This window comes from Carettochelys insculpta, chromosome 1, assembly GCF_033958435.1.
Source record: "Carettochelys insculpta isolate YL-2023 chromosome 1, ASM3395843v1, whole genome shotgun sequence".
NCBI lineage: Eukaryota > Metazoa > Chordata > Testudines > Carettochelyidae > Carettochelys > Carettochelys insculpta.
In genome coordinates this window covers 173,003,854-173,027,643 of record NC_134137.1, presented here as the reverse complement: position 1 = coordinate 173,027,643, position 23,790 = coordinate 173,003,854, and the positions used below count along the sequence as shown (strand labels likewise).

At 41.0% G+C, this 23,790-nt stretch overlaps 1 protein-coding gene across 1 annotated transcript in view; it reads left to right on the top strand.

Annotated features, from left to right (window-relative positions):
- The window catches only part of SLC37A1 (solute carrier family 37 member 1), a 62,958-nt gene that overhangs the window by 7,916 nt on the left and 31,252 nt on the right, over positions 1-23,790 (top strand). Inside the window, exons 2-9 of the mRNA XM_074983412.1 lie at positions 843-1,076; positions 4,062-4,143; positions 8,135-8,261; positions 12,514-12,592; positions 13,429-13,564; positions 16,002-16,078; positions 19,826-19,992; positions 21,185-21,222. Of these exons, the coding sequence (XP_074839513.1) occupies positions 1,021-1,076; positions 4,062-4,143; positions 8,135-8,261; positions 12,514-12,592; positions 13,429-13,564; positions 16,002-16,078; positions 19,826-19,992; positions 21,185-21,222 (762 nt within the window). The 5' untranslated portion in view covers positions 843-1,020. The remainder of the gene's footprint in view (positions 1-842; positions 1,077-4,061; positions 4,144-8,134; positions 8,262-12,513; positions 12,593-13,428; positions 13,565-16,001; positions 16,079-19,825; positions 19,993-21,184; positions 21,223-23,790) is intronic.

Below are 23,790 nucleotides of genomic sequence, written 5' to 3'. Positions count from 1 at the left end.
GTGATTAGATTTCTCCATCCCAAAGACTTCAAAAAAATCTATTATATGGGAAAACTTGGGTTAGATTCAGAAAGACTAGCTTGGATACAGCCCTTACTGTGTTGAATAGTGACTGCTGTTGGAAGAGCAGAAGCACAAGAAGATTAAAGGAATAAAGCTCACAAATCAATGCCTCTGGCTGCTATATGACATCTCCTAATAATCCAGTGCTAAGATAAGTTGCAGTCATTAGCAATAGTGAGGACATCATGATTTTTCTTTGCTTATATTCTTTTGCTTGTCTGCGGAAGTCAGTTTTATTATTTATCAGCCTGGGCCAAGCATGCCAAGTAACTGCATCTAGTACACCCTGCAGTATCTGTAATTAGGATTATTGTGCACCTTCTCTTATTAGAGGAGAGGGCCTAAAACAACTGCGTTGGGCCAGGAATTGGTGCGTTCCCTATGGCATCAGGAATTTTAGTGCTTCTGGTGCTTTAAAATAGATCTTTGACTGGGAGGGACTTACTCATGTTCAGTCTCTCAGGGCCAGAAGCAAAACCCAATGGCATCAATGGGATCTTCTCATTGACTTGAGTGGCCTTTAGATCACATCCTCAATAAAGTTATTTTATCTTTTCTGACATCTTAGAGAAGAACTTGTTGGTATCATACCCAAGTAAGTTAAGACAGGCAGCCTTTAGAAATGTGTAATTTTAAGTGGTTTAAATACTGATACAAAATTTTGATGCCTTCAAAGTTGCTGCAGTTTAACATTACTTAAAAGGGGAACCACTGGTTAAACATGCAATTAAAACACTAACTTTTCAACATTTTTCTTTTTTTTTTTTAAACTAAAACAGTTGACCATTCAAATGGACTGAAAATATCAATGAGGAGCCCTAAAGGGAGATCTGCTTGGTGTGACATCTCTTCAGAACTGTTCCACAAAGTGCAAGTACACAGAATTAGGAGCATCTTTGGATAAAAAGCCTGAACCCAGGACAATCACTTAAAACGTCGATCCTGGCAGTGAAGTAAATGGCTCAACTTCCCCCCGGAGTTCGCTTCATTGTTTTATTTACAAAAGATCAGTGGTAAGTTTTGTTCATTTGTTTGTTTCCAAAGTAAGCCATACAAACATGCATCTCTCACAATAGCAGATGTTGTTTGTGAAAGATTGTAGCATTGGCCCAGACTATGCCTAACTCTTTTTCTTAGAATACAAAATAGGTCTTTGCTGAAGAAAGTGTTGATTTTAATTGGATTATGAAGGGTATTGCTAACAATTTTTGCATCTGGAGATTAGATGCGAGTACAGAGTACATATGGGTGTCTGGAATACTTTTCTGTCACCATTAGTTCTTGTAAGCCAGAGAGTAAGCATTTCTGCTGTTCTCCTTCACATATGTGTTTGGCAAGATGAATCACAGCATTTTATTTTGAGGTGCTTGGTTTATATCTGTGGAAAAAACAATCTGTTTATCTTGGACACGAATCTTTCTTCTCCTGGGTGATACTATCCATAATTTTATTTGCTGCAGTTCCTAGCACAATAGGGCCATGATCCTGATTGGTGCTAGTGTAAAATAAAAAATTAATCTTGGAAATTATAATCTGGAAATATTTTGACAATTTTTTAATTCTATTATGGTCTTTTCACCTCTTGTTTGCATTTTTAAAGGGGAGAAGAGAAGAAATTTAAGTAAATAAGTGATTTCAAGATGGCCACGTCTACACTAGCCCCTTCCTTTTGGAAGGAGCATGGTAATGAGTGAATTGGGAAGATGCTGATGAGGCACTTCCATGAATACACAGCACCCCATTAGAATAATGGTGGCCACACGTGATTCAAAAGCACCGCTTTCAAATTCCGTGCCACTCGTGTAGATGGGGCTCTTTTGAAAGGACCCCTGGACTTCAAAATCCCCTCCTTCCTATTTGGTTGTATTTCGGTCATTTTGGAGACTGGGGGGTCCTCTTGAAAGGCCCCGTCTACATGGACGGCGCGCAATTTGCAAGCGGCACTTTTGAATCACGTGCAGCTCCCATTGTGCTAATGAGACGCTGCATATACACAACAGTGCCTCATTAGCATCTTCACAACTCGCTCATTACTATGGCCCTTCCAAAAGGAAGGGGCTAATGTAGATGTGGACGATGAGAGTTACAAAGGAAACAAAATCAGTACTTTCATGTGAATGGTTTTTCTCATACACTTCACCTAACAGAGTTGCGAGGCAAGATCTCCACTAATGGACATAACAACTGAAAATTCACGGTCAGCTATGTGATACCAAAACACAAGATGCTGTGTTTGTGTAGGTTTATTTGCAAAGTTTTCTTCGTTGGTGCTGTTTCTGCTATCTGAGCAGGGCTAAACATAATTAGTTCTTGGACAAGTGATGGCCAAGAAAATCCAGGAAATGGCATCTGTTGGAGAATGTTAGCAATTCAGTAACTTGTAAGTTAGCTTCTGCAACAGTATTTCACCAATGTCTTAGAAGAGCAGTAGGGTATGCTGTGTTTCTGGAAGTACCATCTGTTAGGGTGCATCTACACTAGGAACTGACTTCGAAGCTACTCAAAGTTAGGCACTACATCAAAGTAGCCAGCAGAGAGTCTACACACATTTTCCCTTACTTTGAAGTTAACTTGGAAGTAGGGAGCCCAACTTCAAAGTCCATGCTCCATTCCGGGAATGGAGTAGTGCCCTACTTCGAAGTAGGGTATGTGTAGATGCTCAACTTTGAAGTTGTAGTAACTTTGCTTCGTAAGCAACTTCAAAGTTATTTTTGTAGTGTAGACACGGCCTTACACAACATCCAAAACAGAAGTTTTGGCCCTTGTGGCCGCTGAGGACCCTATAGTTGTTTTGCAGGAGAAGGGGTGTTGGCCATGGTGTCAGGGCACAATATCAAGTATATGGTATTTGTACTATACTGTACTACTCCTCTGTTGGAGATTTAAATGGATAAATTTAGCACTTGATGCTCATTTGTGCTTTTGCTTATATATGCAGACAGACAACTGGATGTTATTTAGGATGTTTAGCTGAAGACCTACAGCATATAACTTTTGAATAATATATCTCACTATATACTTAACAGGTACTGGTAAGCAAAGTAGGAAGGCAGTCTACTATGGTACAATAAATCTTTCAAACTTCTCTATTTTAAAATAATTAATGGTTGTACAGTAAATTAATGAACCCATCAGTGTTAAGGCAAGCATGCTCAAACTTTTTTTTTTAAAGTGGTGAATCACATCTCTCTGTTTATAAGAACACACCTCTCATACTTCCAATCAAATACCTTTATCAAGTAAAATTGCTTACATGGAAAAGAAATAGGAAAAAACCCAATGAGAGTAATTTTCTTATTTTGTTTCTCTTTTAATATGCATTAACAACTGGAAACAAAGAGCCAAGTACGTGTGGTCTGTCAAAAACTAGTGGTCTACACAACCTACTCTGTGAGCATCTGGGCTGTGGCTACACTAGAGAGTTTTGTTGGCAAAACTGGTGGAGCATCCACACGCAAAATGTGTTTTGTTGACATTATGTCAACAAAAGTCAGCCCTTTAGCCTCTCCCAGATGAGGAAGAGTGCTTTTATCGATGTGGACACTCTGCGGGGGGTACCTTTTGTTGACAGACAGGGCTTCTGCTTCACTGGGCAGCCCTGTTTGCTGAACTTCTGTTCCTCTGTTCTGTCAGGAGGGCTCAGCAGTCCCACTGCTCTCTGTCAACAGAGTGGAGTGCTGTTCCGATTGCCTTTGTGTGTGGCTGCAGTCCGTCGACAGAAGTTTTGTTGGGAAATCTCTTCTGACAGTGACTTCTGTTGACAAATTGCTGTAGTGTAACTGTAGCCCTGTGGTGCAGGTGTCAGCAGGCGCAAGAGTGTTTTGCTCTGATGCTGGCTTGAATAACTATAGAACCTAACGAAATTGCTCAAATTTATACCCAATGCAAAATTTTAAAAAAAAATGAAGAAAACTTTGAAATATTTTGTAAATGTGAATCTAGCGAATGATGTCACTTAGAAATATTAAAACTTCTGATTTTTTTTTCCTTTCTTACAGGTGTAGAACCTTCATTTTTGTTCTAACCTTTTTGTTATATACCAGTTTCCACTTGTCAAGGAAGCCTATTAGTATAGTTAAGGTAAGCAATCCTGAATCGTTCTGTTAAAATAGCCTCCCAATTTTATCAAACAGGAAATTATACTTTTGTGTTTCTGGAAGGACTGTGTTCAAGTGCTGTAAAAACAAGTGCTGATAATTACCCTTGTCATACCATAGTCCCATGCTATAAATTTTTGCTGAGACCACACCTAGAATACTGCACATACTTCCTCCTTTTAGGCCCTTGGATGAGTTAAGCAAAGTATGTGGGTGTTTGCAGGATCAGGACCTGAAATCTTTGAGTTGCTCAGAGCTGAGGAATCAGCCGAGACTGGGTAAACTGTGTGGATTAGCTCATCACACATGAGCTAGTGCAATCATATCAGGGAAATATAATGTATTTCATTTTCACCTTTAGTCTTTTAGAACAGATGGGCAGTACATTAACTTTTATTGCTCGATGGCCTGTTTATATTAAAACTAAAAATCCTTGCTCCATATTGTTCAATAAATAGAATTGGACCTGTTATCAGAATGCAAATTGCTTAGGTATGGTTTCATTGTTTACACTTCAAATTGTCAAGTGTTTCGTTAACCTTTTGATTTCATTCCCAATAAGAGCCTCTTTACGCCAGGGATAAAACTGTCCTTAACAGTGTTTCCCTGATCTGTATAGACTGTGATCTTCCATTATCTTACTTTACACTGCATGTGGTTGGGGTTATAAAACTGTATTTTTTAAGAGAGTATAGTTCTCAAAAGTGAAATTCCCAACCTTACTGCTCTGGAAATCAATGTTGCAACTATCTCTTGTTAGCTTTGCCTTAAGCATCATAAACAGTTTTTTGATCTACTACATTAAGCCCTTCCTCCCTGTATTTCCTTTGAATTTTCCTGCTGCTTGATGCATTAAATTACATTTTTATTTTTAGAATTAGTGGTGTTTCATTTTTTTCTTAATACTGATCCTTCCAAAAGCTGACTTTTTTTCAAAGTCTGTTTCTGCAGTATCCATTTCATTTAAGGGTTAATAACATGCTAATTCATGGGCTCAGTCCTGCTGTGGGATCTGTATATGCAAATCCCTACATCATTATGGAGTCCTGGTTATGTCAGGGTGACTCTTCACAGGCCTAGAAGTTGGTGTGTACAATAGTTGCATGCTTGGGGATGAGAAGTATTTGCAAAAAACTGAAAAATAAAATTTAAAAATGTTCTTTGTTGAAGGAAAGGCAGTTGCAGTGTTCTCAGATGACAAAAGGACAAATTCTGCCCTTATTCACAGCAGTGTAAATCTAGAGTAACTTCACCAAGGTTAATGGAGCTATTCCAGATTTACACCTTTGTTGCTGAGAACATACCTTACATTTCAGCAGTTTTAGACAAATAAATCACTACTCCCTTTATACATTATGAACAGATTGTTTCATTTTGAGGAGAGATTCTGCTTCTCTTTAAATATGGCATCATGTACCACTGCAGTATGCTTGCTGACTTATGGCAGGATTACCATATTTAACCTAGAGTACTATATGCACTATAACACATTAATTAATACAAGGTGGGTTGGTAGAGACTGATACAAATACACTCCTTCTCAGGGTGTCCTCTTTTTTTCTTATATGGTACTCTACTTATCAGAGCTGCTGGGTGAACTGGATCAAATGAAAATGATTGAGCTCAAACTAGTTACAGGCATAAAGGGGAAACAAGAGTATTTTTATAAATATATTAGAAACAAGAGGAAGACCAGGAACAGGGTAGGGCCATTGCTCAGTGAGGAGGGAGAAACAGTAACAGGGAACTCGGAAATGGCAGAGATGCTTAATGACTTCTTTGTTTCGGTCTTCACTGAGAAGTATGATGAAGGAATGCCCAACATAATGAATGCTAGTGGGAAAGGGGTAGGCTTAGAAGTTGAAATAAAAAAAAACAAGTTAAAAATCACTTAGAAAAATTAGATGTCTGCAAGTCACCAGGGTCTGATGAAATGCATCCTAGAATACTCAAGGAGCTGATAGAGGAGATATCTGAGCCTTTATCTGTCATCTTTGGAAAATCATGGGAGACAGGAGAGATTCCAGAAGACTGGAAAAGGGCAAGTATAGTGCCCATCTATAAAAAGGGAGGTAAGAATAACCTAGGAAACTACAGGCAAGTCATCTTAACTTCAGTGTCAGGAAAGATAATGGAGCAGGTCATTAAAGAAATCATCTGCAAGCACTTGGAAGGTGGTAAGGTGGTAGGGAACAGCCAGCATGAATTTGTGAAGAACAAATCATGTCAAACCAATCTTATAGCTTTCTTTGATAGGATAACGAGCCTTGTGTGTAGGGGAGAACCGGTAGATGTGGTATACCTAGACTTTAGCAAAGCATTTGATACAGTCTCACATGATATTCTTATAAAAAACCTAGGCAAATACAATTTAGATGAGGCTACTCTAAGGTGGGTGCATAACTGGCTGGATAACCGTACCCAGAGAGTAGTTCTTAATGGTTCTCAATCCTGCTGGAAAAGTATAACCAGTGGGGTTCCGCAGGGGTCTGTGTTAGGACTGGTTCTGTTCAATATCTTCATCAATGATTTAGATATTGGCATAGAAGGCATGCTTATTAAGTTTGCAGATGATACAAGCTGGGAGGGGTTGCAACTGCTTTGGAGGATAGGGCCATAATTCAAAATGATCTGGATAAATTGGAGAAATGGTCTGAGGTAAACAGGAAGAAGTTTAATAAGGACAAATGCAAAGTGCTCCACTTAGGAAGGAACAACCAGTTTCACACATACGGAATGGGAAGAGGCTGTCTAGGAATGACTACAGCAGAAAGGCATCTAGGGGTTATAGTGGAACACAATCTAAATATGAGTCAACAGTGTGATGCTGTTGCCAAAAAGCAAACATGAGTCTGGGATGCATTAACAGGACACGAGAAGTCGTTCTTCTGCTCTACTCTGCCCTGGTTAGGCCTCAGCTGGAGTATTGTGTCCAGTTCTGGGCACTGCAGTTCAAGAAAGATGTGGAGAAATTAGGGAGGGTCCAGAAAAGAGCAACAAGAATGATTAAAGGTCTAGAGAATGTGACCTATGAAGAAAGGCTGAAAGAATTAGGCTTGTTTAGTTTGGAAAAGAGAAGATTGAGGGGAGACATGATAGCGGTTTTCAGGTATCTAAAAGGGTGTCATAAGGAGGAAGGAGAAAACTTGTTCTTTTTGGCCTCTGAGGATAGAACAAGAGGCAACGGACTTAAACTGCAGCAAGGGAGGTTTAGGTTGGACATTAGGAAAAAGTTCCTAACTGTCAGGGTGGTCAAACAGTGGAATAAATTGCCAAGGGAGGTTATGGAATCTCCATTGCTGGAGATATTTAAGAACAGGTTAGATAAATGTCTATCAGGGTGGTTTAGAGAGTACTTGGTCCTGCCATTGGGGAAAGGGCCTGGACTTGATGGCTTCTCAAGGTCCCTTCTAGTCCTAGTATTCTATGATTCTAAGATTTCCCCCACTTGTTTATTAGTATGCTGTGCTGCTGGAGAGGCCATCTTTCCAATAAGATGTAAAATCCAAGTTATGACCTATTTCTGCTCATCAAAGTTCCCATAGCATTTGTTTTGAGAATAGGGGTGTTGAACTCTGCTGTGTCAACTCTGGTAACTACATTTTACCTGCCTATATTTTCCTTGCAGTTTCAGTGGAGTGTTTTTTTTTTTCCTCTTCTATTCCTGTCTTAAATTTGACTGTGCCACATTATATGGGGTGAAACACAGTATGTTGCCCCGGTGCGCCAAAGAGTGACAAAATATTTAACGTTGTGCATGCTGATGTTGATGGTATTTTTTAATGCACATAATATTAAGCAGGTACTTAATTGTTTGCATGATTGGGACTGTAGGTTTGGAGCCAGTCCTGCTCCCAGTGAAGAAAAACTTTGAAAAACTTCTCTCAGCTGGTTTTGTTAAATGTTGGTATTTGTGTATAGCAGGATTCTTTACCAAATGAGTTTTATATTGTCATCTGCTCTTTTTATATTAGGGAGAACTACATAAGCACTGTGCTCCTCCAAATGAAGTTGAACCCCACTCCTACAAAGAATATGCCCTCCAGATTCAGCCTGCTAAAAAGTTATCAAATGAGTCTCAGTGTGGTTGGGAGCCATTTGGTGAGTTCATTTGCCTGCTAATTTTGTGATAATGCTGTTCATACAAGTGTTTCTTCACATGGAAAAATGGGTAGGAGGTGTATGTTTTGTTTTTAGTTTAACCTGGCAAATAGATTGAGTGTCAAAAATGAAACAAAGCTTCTGGTGATTCCAAATATTTTTGTCATGGAAATGTGTCAAAACTTATCATTTAGGCTTTCTTGCTTCATTTCATTTTGACCTTTGTTTTATAATCCTGTGTAATAAAATACTATATATGGGTCTGGTACCATTCAAACAAAACAGGATGTGAGGCTAAGTGTGTGCTGCCAGCATATCTGTCCACTGGAAAAGATGTTTCAATTTGGGAACAAAAACAAACTTTGAAATGTCAGAATTCCCAGGGACTTTCCAACCAGCTCCATTAAACTATTCATTGGGATCATGCACTTTCCAGAAATGCTGGTGTAGAGCCTGCAGGGAAAACTGAACCTGGAACCTCTGGAGCTTAGGGCGGGAGCCTCTACTGCTTGAGCTAAAATGTGGCTGACTCTCACCTGTGGAGGAGACTCATTCATTTCTCTGTGTAAATGGCCAAAGTGCCACTGCAGGGGACAGACGAAGAAAACACTTTCATTCTGAAAGCCTTGTAATGACAATTTTGCTATGTTTTCCTTATTATCAAGTTAACGTTGTAAGAACTTGAATATAAGAATAAATTTTGAATATGTGCTTGGCATCTTATATTCAGTATCTGATCATTATCAGGGAATGTCAGTAAAATAGAAGATCCTAGTAACTTGATAGACCACTAGCAAAGGAGAAACTAGCCAGTGGTTACTAAGGCTCTGACCTTGCACTCAAAGGCTGTCTTACAAGTTGCCTGGTGAGCCACTAGACGTTTGTAGATCTGGGGCTCTCTCGTAAAAGGGTGGGACACATACTGTCCACAGGCTGAATCCAGCCCCCAGCTTACCTTAATTCAGCCTGCAGTGAAGCTAGGGGCTACTCAGTAGGGATCAGGCCAGTGATGGCTTTTTCTTCTCACTTTGTGTGTGAGAAATTTTATGGCTGCAACTAATTTTTCTGTGGGTCAATGGCCTCCAACACCCCCTGCCTGACCCCCCACCCCCCCAAAAAAAGAAAAAAGAAAAAAAAGTTCCCCACTCCTGCTCTGAGATATTCCTGAGAACACACCTCTTGTCTGACATCCTTCCTTAGGAAGTAGGTTGCCACCATCAAGCCACCCCAGACCCTGAAAATCAGTGTCTGAGACTCTACTCACTGATTTCCCCCTTCTATCCCCTTTCTTATGCACATTCTCACACAGTTCTGCTTAGTTTGTGTCCACCCTAGGGCTGCTAGCTGAGCCTCTGGGGGACAATGTGCCAGTTAAGCAAGGAGTCAAACAATTTCTCAACCTCAGTCACTTTGCTGGAAAAGCACTCCAGTTACAGAGCTTTGAAAATAACTGTCCTGAGAACAGGCTGTTCTCAGTAGCGACAGATGGCGGAACCAGGAGGAATGGTCTGCAGTTACAGAGGGGAAGGTGTAGACTGGATATTAGGAAAACTGTTTCGCCAGGAGGGTGGTTAAGCTCTGGAATGCTTTACCTGAAGAGGTGGTGGAATCTCCATCCCTAGAGTTTTTTAAGTTCCAGCTTGACAAAGTTCTGGCTGGGATGATTTAGTTGGGGTTGATCCTACTTTAAGCAGGGGGCTGGACTAGATGACCTCATAAGGTCCCTTCCAGCCCTAGGATTCTATGATTCTGTGAAACACGCTCTAGTCTGTCCAAACCTCTTTTTTTGAGTCAGTGGTTCATCAGCATTTCAGGCTGAGCAGAGGAAGTCATTTTTATCCTACTCTTAAATAGGGCCTCTTTGTGTCGTGTGTTTAGTTTCAGGAAAACTGTACCTGCATTTTCCCTTAGATGTTATATCCACTTGCAGGATTGTTGGGAACTTACTGTATGATGATTATGTATTGCTGTGGGTCACGGATTGTGTGCAGAGCTCCCCATAGGATGGCATCCTCTGGAGGGGTTTGCAGTCTGAATGATTTGTGTCTGTCACCTTCCGACTGCTTTTAATTCCTGCAGGAACCAATGGTTACCTTTTCCCACTGGAGTTGTCTACAGTCTCTGGCTCATCATGATATAAGAGCCATTCATAAAATTACTACTGTATGATTCCCCCATTATGCTGGATGCAGTTGCAAATCTGTCACGTGCTCAAACTGAGAGCTGGTTCTTGCAAGAAAATTAGAATGACCTAACTGTATCACTCAGGTGTGAAAAATCTGTACCTGTGCACGATCTAATAAAGCTGGTTTACCTCCTCATTAAGACAATGCTCAGGCCAATGAAAGAATTCTTCTGTTTACCTCACTACCATCTCTAATGAAGGTGGATTTGCTACACTGATGAGAGCACCCCTCCTGTCCCTGTGGTACATGTCTGCGCAGAAGGGCAACAGTGGCAGAGCTGCAGTAGTGTTGTAAATTTCCAGATCCACCAGGCATATTTCCCACCTCCCCACCCCAACCCCTTTTGCCTCCCTCTGTGTAGAAAGAGCATTATTCCACAGGATGGTCCAGCAGTTGAGGATCATTCTACATTGATAGACTAGGATTGCTGTCAGTGTGGTTATCCTTCTGTCAAGTGTCAAATACCTTTCTGGGGCAGGCTAGCTGTGGCAAATGTGGGACAAAAGTCTGTCCCTGCACGAAAGCAGACTAGCGTTCAGGCCATGGAACAAGCCAGAATTCACAGGAGATGCAGGGTTCTCTTATTCTGACATGCTGTGCATGTTAGTCCCTTGCTGAACCTGGCCTGTAAGTACAGTTCAGACTGTGCATAAATCCAACACCTGTGCATTTTTAGCTGACTATTTTCACATAATAGCCATTCTTTCATCACTGGGTGAGCAACAATGAAAACACTTACGTAGACTGGGTGCAGGAACTTTTATTTCTATGTCATCTAATTTAAGTCCTTGTCTTTCAATAAGTCAAAATAATGGCCCTGGTCCTGGGATTTGTATCTCTATGGTTGGCCTCTTGCTTGCATGGACTCTCATGGGCTCAGAAGAGGGGCCTACTGGGTCAGAACAAAGATCCACTTAGCCCAATGGCCTACCTTCTGACTGGGGCCAGTGCCAGATTCTCTCAGAGGGAATGAACAGAATACTTATTGAGTGATCCATCCCCTGGAATCCAGTCCTAGCTTCTGTCAGTCAGAGGTTTAGGGACACATTGGCCGTGTCTACACTAGCCCCAAACTTCGAAAAGGCCATGCAAATGGCCATTTCGAAGTTTACTAATGAAGCGCTGAAATGCATATTCAGAGCCTCATTAGCATGTGGGTGGCCGTGGCGCTTCGAAATTGACGCGGCTCACCGCCGCGTGGATCGTCCCGAGGGGGCTCCTTTTCAAAAGGACACTGCCTACTTCGAAGTCCCCTTCTGTGGGAATAAGGGGACTTTGAAGTAGGTGGGGTCCTTTCGAAAAGGAGCCCTGTCAGGACTATCCACGCGGCGGCGAACCGCGTCAATTTCGAAGCGCCACGGCCGCCTGCATGCTAATGAGGCTCTGAATATGCATTTCAGAGCTTCATTAGTAAACTTCAAAATGGCCATTTGCATGGCCTTTTCGAAGTTTGGGGCTAGTGTAGACACGGCCATTGGTTGCAAGGACTCACACAAGCAGGTTTGATTACAGGATTGGAGGTAACATGTAAAGAAGGGAAACAACATTTGCAGAAATATTTGTTTTCTATCCATGTGAGAACAAAGCACAGTATCCTGTAATTTTATTTTTTTAAAGTAGTGTTTTTAAAAATCCATCCTGGCCATGTGTGTCCTGCCATCTTCTCCATTAGACCCTGACGCATCTGAAATGTATATCTACCTTCTAGGGAACGATACATATATTTAAACTTTTTTTTATAAGTTTAAAACTATAATATATTTTGCTAATAAATTTGTTTTCCTTTTCTAAACTTTATTTTTATATGAATGGGGTAAGGGGAGATTAAGAATGCACCAAACAGTGTTTTTTTCAAATATGTAATAGGTGAAAAGAGGGAAAAATAGTATTATTTAGTTAAACGGAATGCAAAAAGTCAAGAAAGTGGCATTTTTTTCCACTAGAAAATTCAGTTGGGACCAAAAATACCTATTTAAAAATTCAAAGACCCATACATGAAATATCTAAGGGTTTGAACACTGTTGATAAATTTATTGCATTGATTTGTTTTGAAAATGTGTTCTTAGACAAGAACAATTACAAGCAATTACTGGGAGCCCTGGATTACTCGTTTCTGTGTGCTTATGCAGTTGGAATGTATTTGAGGTAATTCATTTAGCCTTTTTTTCATACTTCTTGAGCTATTGATTCAGAAGGTTGCATTGCTTCTAATCTGTTATCCATCCCTTTTGGGAAGCTTCTGATGAGTGATCATTTGAAGAAGGAAGGAGAAACTTGGATGGGCACATGGACTCCAATCCCTGTGAAAAATGTACCTATCCTGAAACTCTTACAGAAATTCATAGGAAGGATCCTTCTTCCCTTGAACAGAAATGTGTCTCAGGTGACAGTCTAGTGCATATACATCAATGAGTGTGTCTAAATAGTAGCTGGGTGGTTATTCCTGGATCTACTAGACCCATCCACCCACCACGGAGGCTATCATGATTAAAAGCAGCAGGGTAGCTGTGATGTTATGGGCGGTGACGTATGTTACCCACCTGAGTACATACTAGGCCGTCGGTTAGGATTGTAGCTAAAGACACAGCTTGCACTGCTGTGTCTGTGCTTCTGTTTTCAGCACACTATCTCAGGCAGGGCCAGTATGTCTATACCTGCATGAGCTGGGAATTATACCTCCCAGCTGCTGTGAGATACACCCAGTGTTGCACTAAGAATCACATGGAAAGCAATTCCCGCTACGTCCACGGTAAACCCTTCTCTTATCAGCCCATTTTGTCATACGACAAACCAAATGTTTTATTATTTAATTGTACCAAATTTTACAAATGTCTCAGTTTTAATTATAATTTTTGTTGAAACTTGAGGTGGGGCATTAATAGATCCAGCATTTTGACATACTCTTTATGTGTCATTAAAGTTTGGCGTGTTAATCAATTTGTGATGTTTCTTTTAAATGCATTTTTTTCTGTACTTCTCAGTGGTATAATAGGAGAGCGACTGCCTATCCGGTATTATCTAACAGTTGGAATGCTCACCAGTGGTCTCTTCACGGCAATGTTTGGATTAGGCTATTTCTATAACATACATAACCTGTGGTTTTACATGATGGCACAGGTAAGTGTGCTGTTGTTAGTTTACCAAGATGCACTGGCTTTCTATGTTTTTGTTTGTTTTCAGATGTGAGTACCATTTAGTGGTTACAAGATGGAGTTACGTTCATTCCCGAATGGATGGAAGAGATTGCATGCCATAGCATCTCAAGATGTACATAGTCTTAAAAATCAAGGTTTTTTTTTTTTAAAAAATCCTGAACTGTTTAAAATCCCAGATCATTAATGTATCTCAGCCTAAACTTCAGAAATAATATCTCTGAATATAAATCCATTTACCTGTCTGCTGAGATCTGAATGTAGGACTCTGGCTTTTCTGAGCAGTGCCTTACACTGATGAAAGTGGTCAAGATATCACCAACTGTTAAAATAAAAATCCGTGGAGTGGAATACTCAGCAATCGTGTGGGTCTGATCCAAACCCTATTGAAATCCAATGAAAAGACTTTGCATTGACATCAGTTGAGTTTGGATTGTGCCTTAAATGAAAACATCTGTGCACACGAGTTACTTCGGGTATGCTTGGAGCAGGTTTCCAGCCCAAGGAGACATGCCCGTGGCTATCGGAGATCAAACTAGCATGCCAGAGATAAGAATAACTGTGGCAGGGCAAGCTACAAAAGAGGCTAACTGCCCTGAGTTGGGCACCAGCCTAATGCCGCAGAGACATACGCAGGGCACCTATCTGCTCCAATCACTTTCACTGCCATACTTACTGTACATACTTATGGTCTTGGACACATACATAATCACGGTGGCTTGCCCCTCCTGCTCCTTGAACTGCCAGTTAGTTTCTTCTGAGCATACTATCTTGATCAGCTCAGTCAGAGCTAGCCGGGATATGTTTCTGTGAGCTTGGGATTAGGCCTGCAGCTCCAAGTGGCGGCATACCCTAGACACCTTTGAAAATCCCACCCAGAGTCATTCTTGCTGTTTTTGATGAAGTTTGCCTGAATATATTTTATTTTGTTTTTAAATGTATATTGTAAATGTAAATCATTATGTTATCCTCGTGGCATTAGTGACTTGCGATTTTAGACAGGAATCTTCAAAGCAGTCTGGGGCTGCGTCTACGCCATGAGATAAATTCGAATTTATCGCAGTTACCTCGATATGTACCAAGTGACTGCCTTCACTGTACATAACATTAGCTCGCTATAGGGAGTACTAATATCAATATAATAATGTCAGAACCGGGCAGGTGTAGCATCAAGTTTGAATGAAGGCTGGTGTGAAAGCGCCATGTCTTTGAATTGAATTCCTTAGCCTCTCCAGACTGACTGGCACTGCTGCACCTGGCTCCCAGCTGCCTGTCACTCTGCAGGAGCTTGGAAACTGACCAATGCAGCAGCCCTGGTCAGTTTTTTCTGGCTCCTGAAAGTGACGGGGAGCCAGGAAACTGATCGTGCTGCTGCACCTGGCTCCCAGCTCCCTGCCACTCACGGGAGCCAGGAAACTGACCAATAAAGCACCTGGTTCCCTGGTGCACCTGGCTCCCAGTTCCAGCAATCCAGGCACAGCAGCGCTGGTCAGTTTCGCAGCTGCCTCGAGCTGTGGGGACCTGGGAACCAGGCAGCAGGGTGAGTGCTGCCAGCGGTGGGAGTGCAGCAGGTCCTGAGCAGGAGGGTGCAGAATGCAGGGCTGAGGAAACTGCAGGATAGCTTCCCACCATGCACTGCTGCAACAGTCGACGTTTGGCCACTCTAGTGTGGCAGCACTAACTCGACTTTGTGTGGCCTTCGTGGGAAATGAGGATACTCAAAATCAAATTTATAAAACCCAGTGTTATAAAATTGAATTTAGTAGATCAAATTTATCTGGTAGTGTAGACGTAGCTTAGGAGTGTGAGGTACTTCACTCGCATCAGTGGGGCACCTAACCCCCTGAGTTTTCTTTAAAAATCAGATTTAAACAATTTCTTAACTCCGTTTCAGTGCCAAACTTCAGCCTAAATGTAGCACATGAAATTTGTCCTTTTGCTGCATAGAACTTTCTTTTGTTTCATTAAAATTCTAGGTTCTGCATTCTTCTGTAAGGCTTTGTCTTTGTAGCATTTATTGGCACCCGTTCATTTCCCTCAACTCTAAATTCAGATGAAAATATGGTGAAGTGGTTAAAGCAGGGGGAGTTGAATACTGAGCACTGTCAGATTCCCTGAGATCTTTGAGGTCCTGTTCTCAGTCTTGCTAGTTTGTGGAGGTTTGCCCTATAAATAGCTTTGAAATATTTGGATACAAAGTGCTGTATATAAGCATCACTTTATTTTTGCTGAAGAATGAATGTGTTTGGGGAAAAAATATTAATCTAATATTAATGATAAAGTTACTTTTTAAGTGCTAGTGTCGGCTTGTTCTGGTGCCATTTTGCTTTTAAGGAAACACTTAGCAAGAATTGTGTAGAAAATTTCATATTCATAAAATGTGTTTTGAAATATGATTTCAGATAGCTAATGGGTTGGTGCAAACCACTGGCTGGCCCAGTGTTGTTACCTGCATTGGCAACTGGTTTGGAAAAGGAAGGTAAATGTGTGAATATTTAAAGTAGTGGGACATGTGGGTGATTATACAAAACCTGATGAAGACAGTGTAAGAACTCCCATTTATTTTAGATGACTATTCAATTAGGTCTTTTGAGGGAGCGCCTTGTAAGAGTAAGCAATTATCCTGTTCGTCATGCACAGATGGTGCATGACTCTTGCATTTGGAGAGGCTGGACTGGAGCACCAGAGGCTGAATAGAAGTGGGGTGGTAAGGCACCAGTATCCATATCATAGCCCTGCTTCACCCTGAGGCCCTGACCCACTCAGCTTTCCCCCTAGGCCCCTCTCCCACTCTACCTCTTTCTTTCCTCTGCACCATTCTCATGAGCTGCTCACTCTTGCTTCCCCTTCTGGCCTTAAGGGCAAGCAATGGAGGTGAGGAAGTAGAAAGGAGAGAACAGCAGATGGGCTTGGCCTTGGGGAAGAGGCAGAGTTTCCAGGAGAGGAGGCGTAGTAGGGGTAGGCCACGGGGGAAGAAGCCAATTGAGAGTGGGACTTCAGGGCAGAGCATAGGCTGAGTCCAGTCAGAGCCATAATCTGGGCACCAGTGGAGCCTCCCCAGAATTCTTGGGAGCTTCCAGAAAGAAGCACTCCAAAGTCAATGGGCCAGTGCACCTTCAAAGGAAGCTGTGCCCCACCAGGCATTATTTTTGCCCCATATTGGGAGGTCTAGCCTTTCCAAGTCTCTTATACCTCCAGTCCATGTTGCTGTGGCATGTAACTTTCTGATGGCTACGCCTACACTAGAGAGTTTTGTCAACAAAATCAGCCCAAACTCATGGAGCGTCTACACACACAAAATGTGTTTTGTCAACAAAACTTAGGACTTCCACCGACAGAGTTCTTCCTCTCCACAGTGAGGAATAATGCCTTTGTTGGCAGTTTCTGTCAACCAGAAAAGCCATGTAGACACTCTAGGGGACCCTCTGCTGACAGACAGGGCCTCCGGTTCACTGGCCAGCCCTGTCTGCTGAGCTTCTGGTTGGCCATTCTGTCAAGAAAGCAGTAGGACAGTCTGTACACTCTCTGTTGGCAGCAGATTGCTCTTTTGACCCACTTTTATGTGTGGACATGATCTGTTGACACACATTTTCCTGGAAGATCTCTTCCGACAGTAACTTCTGTTGACAAATTGCTGTAGTGTAGACATAGGCGAAGCGTTTAAAAGGGGCAGAGAGGAGTGAGTATTGGGGGAGACAGGACTGTACGGGCATGGGAGTGTTGTGCAGGAAGTCTTGGGGGAGGGGGTGGAGAGGAGTGGCGGAAACTTTAGAAGAGGAGACTGAGTGGGGAGTAAGGCCTCAGGGATGGGCAGGGTGTGGCCTCAGAGGGAGGAGGCCAAGTAAGAATGGGGCTTTGGAACAGATGGTGGGGCCTGATGTGGGCACCACTGCCCCCCCGACGCTTCTGGGGAGCTTATGGTGCTCCCACCCAGCCGCCCCAAATGCAAGTGTCACATGCTAACTGCAAAAACATGGTTGCATTCAGTTTCAAACTGTATTGATGTGTGTTCATTAATAACTTGTTAACACTCAGACATATGAGTAAAATATTTCAAAGCTGAAGTGAGGGGAACTCTGGCAAATGTTCTCAGCCTAAAAATACTTTAAAAAACACAGCAAGGGCTGTATTGTGTCATTGTTTTTTAAACTGGAATGTCCCTTGGCTTTCGCTTCTGTTTAAAAATTATCAGGGTATGCACCTAAAAGTGGCATCAGGTACTTGTTTCTAACACTTTATAATGCAACTCAAAGTATGAATTTAAATAAATTATATTTGGCAGATGGAGTAATACATTTTCTGTTTCATAGTACTCACTCTCTCTTTCAAATCATTTTTTTAAGCCCTACATAGAGAGTTTATTTTACTGTTAATATGTAACCTCACACAGACTATGTCTACACTTTCCCCATTCTTCAAAGGGGGCATGGTAATCGGGCTGATGGGCAATTACTTCAAAATGCCGGCATTTTGGGAGTAAAGGCACTTTGAAGTAGTGTGGGTACTTCGAAGTGCCCCCGGCTACACGGCATGCCAGCGCTTCAAAGTTTGACACTTCAAAGTTGCCGTGAGGGAGAATTAGACTTAGAAGTGCTGCATATTCATCGCAGCACTTCATTAGTAATCTCCCATCAGCCTGTTTACCACGCCCCCTTTGAAGTACAGGGCAAGCGTAGACATAGTTGCAGCGTTTCTCCAGAACATTGCAGTGGCTGCATGGTATATCCATTGGCACCAGCAACCGTTCAGAGAAATAATTCACATTAATGCTACTGTAGGACATGATGTCTCTATAATAGATGCCACTATGTGAACAATAATCAACAACTAACCACACTACAAGGTTCTACAGGTGCACTACTACAGCCCTGGCATTGTAATGTGCATACTTGCTACCACAATGGTTTTTCCTTCAGTGTGCTACATTCCTCTCCAAAGGGCAGTAGCTAAGTCCATGGGAAGAACCCTTTCTGCATGTGCAGTAGGGGGCTAGGTTGAGCTATGTTGCAGAGGGTGTGAATTTTTTTCTGACCCTATGCCAAGTAGCTAGGCTGACCTAATTTTTAGGTGTAGACAAGACGTAAGACTGAAGGAATAGTGAAATACAAAAGTTACCTGTCTTCTCTATGAGATGATGGGATAAATGTAAGAAATAGCTACTATTAAATGGAAAGCTTAGTCTCAAACTAGCATAGAGGTCAATCTTACCAGAGTGATGTAACTGAGAGAGTGAGAGCTTTCATAAATGAATGAACAAAGTGAGATAAACAGGGTTGTAGCACCTTGAAAACTAACAAATTTATTTGTTGAGTAATGAGCTTTCATGGCTAAGAGCTGCTTAGGTGCAGCTGTATAAAAGGAATACATTGCTTCAGATCTTGGATCTTGTTCAAAATATATCTATTTAGGAGGAAGGATGATAGTTTTGTGATACAAGTCTCAGTTAAATGTCTATGTGACTTGGATTGAAGCCCTGGTTTTATTTCATATTCACTTGACCTTGGGAAAAAACACTTAAGCCTTTTTCCTTCAGTGGAGGAAAAAGATGTGTGTACTTAGCCGAAGCCCCACTCCACCCCAAAATCCCTCCTCTCTTTTTGGGAAGGCAGTACCCTCCCTTGTCTTCCTTACCTACTGCTCATGCCGATGATGATGAAATGCCTATAGTGACCCTGAGTGACCAACCTTACACTTACATCAGTCTAACATAGTAGAGTACACCAGGCCGAATTCTTCCATTGACCTAGCTGCAACCTCTCAAGGCAGTAGATTTACTACAGGAAGATAAAAACCCTTTCTGTTGCTGTAGCAAGTATCTGTGTTAGTGTTGTAGCTGTGCTGCTCTTAGTTGTGTAAACATGGGTGATTCAAGCTAAGAACACGTCCTGGTGAAAGTGCAACTTTAGGACCTGATCCAAGTACCATTGAAGTTGTTAGGAGTTTATTTCATTGGCTCCAATCAGGCTTGTGGGCCCCAATAATGCCAGGTTCTTAGCAATACCCATCTCATGCACAGGGAAGCTTTTAGGTTACTGTGCGTTTATTAATGTTTAGGTACCTGAATAATCAGATAAAGGGCAGAAGCATAGAGGGTTATATTTTCAATTATAGAGTAACAAGGCCTCAAATGCTTCCAGTGCCAAAGTTTAACTGCTGTCTGTCATGCTGTATTCTTGTGCATATTGTTTGAGCAGAAAGACTAACATTCACATCTTTTTGAATGCAGGAGAGGTTTGATCATGGGAATCTGGAATTCTCACACGTCTGTAGGAAATATCTTAGGATCCTTAATTGCTGGTTACTGGGTATCCACCTGCTGGGGTCTGTCTTTTGTGGTTCCTGGTATTATAATTGCTTGCCTGGGGATCATTTGTTTTCTGTTTCTCATTGAACGTAAGTAAATATTTCCTTATTTTTACTTAATGCAAAGTTGAGTTAGCTGCCCTTTCTGTGCTAGGAACGCCCATTATTCAAGTTGAAATACACAGTGCAAAATACCTAGGCAGGGCTGCTGGTACCTAAATAAACATCCACCAGATATGGGTCACATCCTTCCCAGGAGCTTATGAGGAGAAACAGATAATGTGTTCAGAAGGTCAAGACCTCGCTTGCTAAGGGAGAATTTGCAACGTCCTAGTTTGATTCCCCACTAGCATCTCTCTAATTTATAGTTCAGAGGTCTCTATTGATCAGAGTTGTGGCCTGGGGAGAAAGGCAAGCTATTAAGTGATTGGTTCTAAACTTCTTAGAGCTTTACAGGTTAACACCAAGTCCTTGAGTTCCACTCTGAAACTTATTGGGAACCAGAACAAATCATGGAGCACTGATGTGATGTGCTCCTCACCAACACCTCTGTTTAAGATGGCCTCTATTCTTGTTTTCGGAGCGCTCTTAAGATACAGCACCATGCAGCGTGATGGCAGCAATATGATCCTGAGGTGACAAAGGCATGGTCTGTCCTACCAAAATGTATTTGTCTCCTTTGTCCCAAACCATAGCCTATTGATCTTGTATCTCGACTTAAGTAGTTCAACTTGTGAGGCAAGGGTCGGACTCCATGTGTGGATGGGGGAATTAGGGTATTCCTAGTCTGATAACATGTGACATCTTCACTTGACTTCATATACATTTTGGCTAATTGAAAATGACTTAATTGTGCTCTTTGACTGTGGCCTGAATATTAAAGAAAAGAAACAAATATTCTATCTGTAGGTCAAAAGGAATATGGGTATCTTTTTCATTTGGGCCTAGATTATACCGGAAAGATTTACTGCTTTGATTGTGGTTAAAGCAGCAAGAATGCATGCACATGGCATAGAAGCAATTGTATGTTGGTATAGATAGAAGTGCTCGTATAAAGGTAGCTCATGTCAACTCAGAGCAAAATAAGTTATACCGATCCAAGGCACTGCATCTGTGTGAAGGCTTATACCAGTATTGCTGCATCAGTGAAAAATCGTACCCCTATCAAGCATAGTTATACTATCGTAGCAACTTTTCTAAGAGTAGACTAGGCCTTAATATCATCAGGGTTTTGGGAGAATGATTCCTAAGGTTTGATTAACTGGTCCTTTTTGCATTTCAGACCCTAAAGATATAAGCTGTGCTTGCCAAACATCCGATGTAAGTGATCATATTTCTGTTTTGATTTCTCCTTTTAGTGTAGTAATCATGTTACGTCTCATGTTACTTTTACTTTTTAAATGGATAAATAGGGCATCATTGGGTATTTGTATACCAGAAAGCTAATTTCATACTACATTTGTCCAATAAGGAGCTGAAATGCATGTCAGGGAGATGAATTATGCTAGGTGATAGGGCTTGTAATAATGTAGTATGTTAGTTTTGTAGTTGAATTTCAATATTATTCATGCAGCTTGCTGCAGGAGGGTAACAATTGGGTTTTGTGGTCAATTTTCATAAATTGGGCACAGTAGGTCATGTACCTATATTAAGATCTTGTTGTGTTCAATAGAAATAAATTTTCTGGGCTGTTTTTATGTGGTTAAATTTTAGTTAGCATCATTATTCAGCTTGACACAAATCAAAAGCAAGAAGTGAATTGTTTAGTAATATAGCATTTGCCATTTTCTGTTATACTAAAAGTACACAATAATAAGAACCTAAAAATATTAAGCTATATAATTGCTTAAATGTATATAGTTTTGTGTGTACCTTCCTTGGTAGCAAAAAGATGTACTAAATCTAGTGTAAAGGCTTATTTTAGCTGTAAATTGTCATATTTTAATGGTTATACCATCCGAAAACAATGAATCTTTCTTTAGAAAATAACTGAACTACAAATAGAAAGGGCGATTTAAAACCTGTTCTTTAAATTGAGGCTCTCCAGTTAGTGATTTAAATCATCTTGATTAAAATCAATTAATCTGTGATTTGCTTGAAATAAAGCAGTACATTTCAAAGAAAACCTTGGCAGGTGTTCTCTTTTTGGCTACTAAAGATCCAGCATGCCGGAAGAAGTATTTGTTACCATGAATAAACTCCAAAACTTATTAGAAAATACATTAGTAGGATTTGATATATGTGGAAAATGCCATCGCTTTTGACATGGACAGTTTGGGAATGTAGCATCAGACTTTGTACAAAGAGGAGTGGTGGGCCAAGGTGAGAGTTCTGCTTTAACATTGGTTTAACTGTGGTAAACAAAATTTATGCCTATATTGGGTAACTCTTGATTTGTATCGTCGAGCACTCACATACAGAATCACATTTGCTTCCATGAGACTACTACGGTAAGGGCATATTCCACACTAGAAATGCAATAGTGGCACAGCTGCGGACACTTCTTTCTACAGGGACGGAGGGGGTTCTTCATTGCTGTGGTAAATCCACCTCTTTGAGAGGTGCGCGAACCAGGAGTGCAGGGGGTAAGGGGCATCACCTGGTTTGAAGTCATTTCCATTTTATACAGGGTTTACAGATTGGTACAATGGCTCTCAGCTGTCTGCCAGACATACTGGAACAATTTTTGTAGAGGGGTACCAAGTTGATTGAAGTATTCTTCAAACCTGACCTATTAAAGGAACAGTTTTGAGGGGGAAAGAAGGGGAAGATCTCCACAAGGGGATCTTCCTAGAGATATGTTCCCCAACCCCCAAATTTCACTAGGGTAAGGAATGACTTGGGCCTGTATCATTTGCTCCAATGATCTCCTTTGGTGGTGAGTCCCAAAGATGAATTATACAGTGAAAGGAAATTGACTGTTTTAATTTTTCATGCCCTCTCAGTCTTCTACGGTCTGTAGCATTTGTTATTTCTTGTACAGCTTTTTCTTTCCATCTTACTGTTCTCTTCCCCAAAGGATTTAATATTTAATCTTTTCAATCTCTCCTTGTGCAAAGCTTCTGATCTTTTAAATAGCCATTCTCTCAAGAATCCGTGTTTGCTTTATTTCTGAAATGAGATGATCACAATAAGAAAATGTTGTACTTTCTATATTTTCCATTTAATTTTTTCTCATTTTTAAAATACAATCTAATATTTTACTGGATTGAAGTTTCATGAATCATAGCACTTTGAGCTGGAAGAGTTTATTAAGTATTTGCTACCTATTGAGAAACATCCTGGGGAATGTTTCAATCACTTCATACAGCTGCTGGAAAGAAAAATAGATCTCAGAATTTGCCACTAAGCTTTGCTGAGGTAAATGTATTCCATTCACTTCAGAATGCTGTTACTGGACAGCATTGTTAAGCTCTGCACAACATATTGCTTTTCTGCCTTACCAAAAGCTGAGACATGAAAGCAAAAATGACTTTCAGATATATCTGTCTTGGTGCCATTTAACCAAAAAAATGAGAGGGAGGGGAATGGGGGATTAGTTTTCTTGCAGCCATTCCTAAAAAAACAAGAGGTCATTGACTTAATTGTCTCACAACAATTAGCAAGATTATTGCCCCAGACCCAGCCTCATTGTCTGATGCATTTGACCTACTGTTTCCATGGAAACCTTGCTCTGTGGAGTGCAAAGCATTTCTCCCTCCCACAGATTCTTATTTGCATTCTCATAGGAGGAGGTTTTAAACACCTTTATCTCCTATACTTCTTCTTTTCACAAATTTTGCACTCTGTGGCTATTTTTGAGAGTTCAGAAAATCCTAAAGATCGCATGACGTTCGAATGTAGGAATACCTCAAATTTAATATTTCACGTCGTAGAAGTATGGAGTAA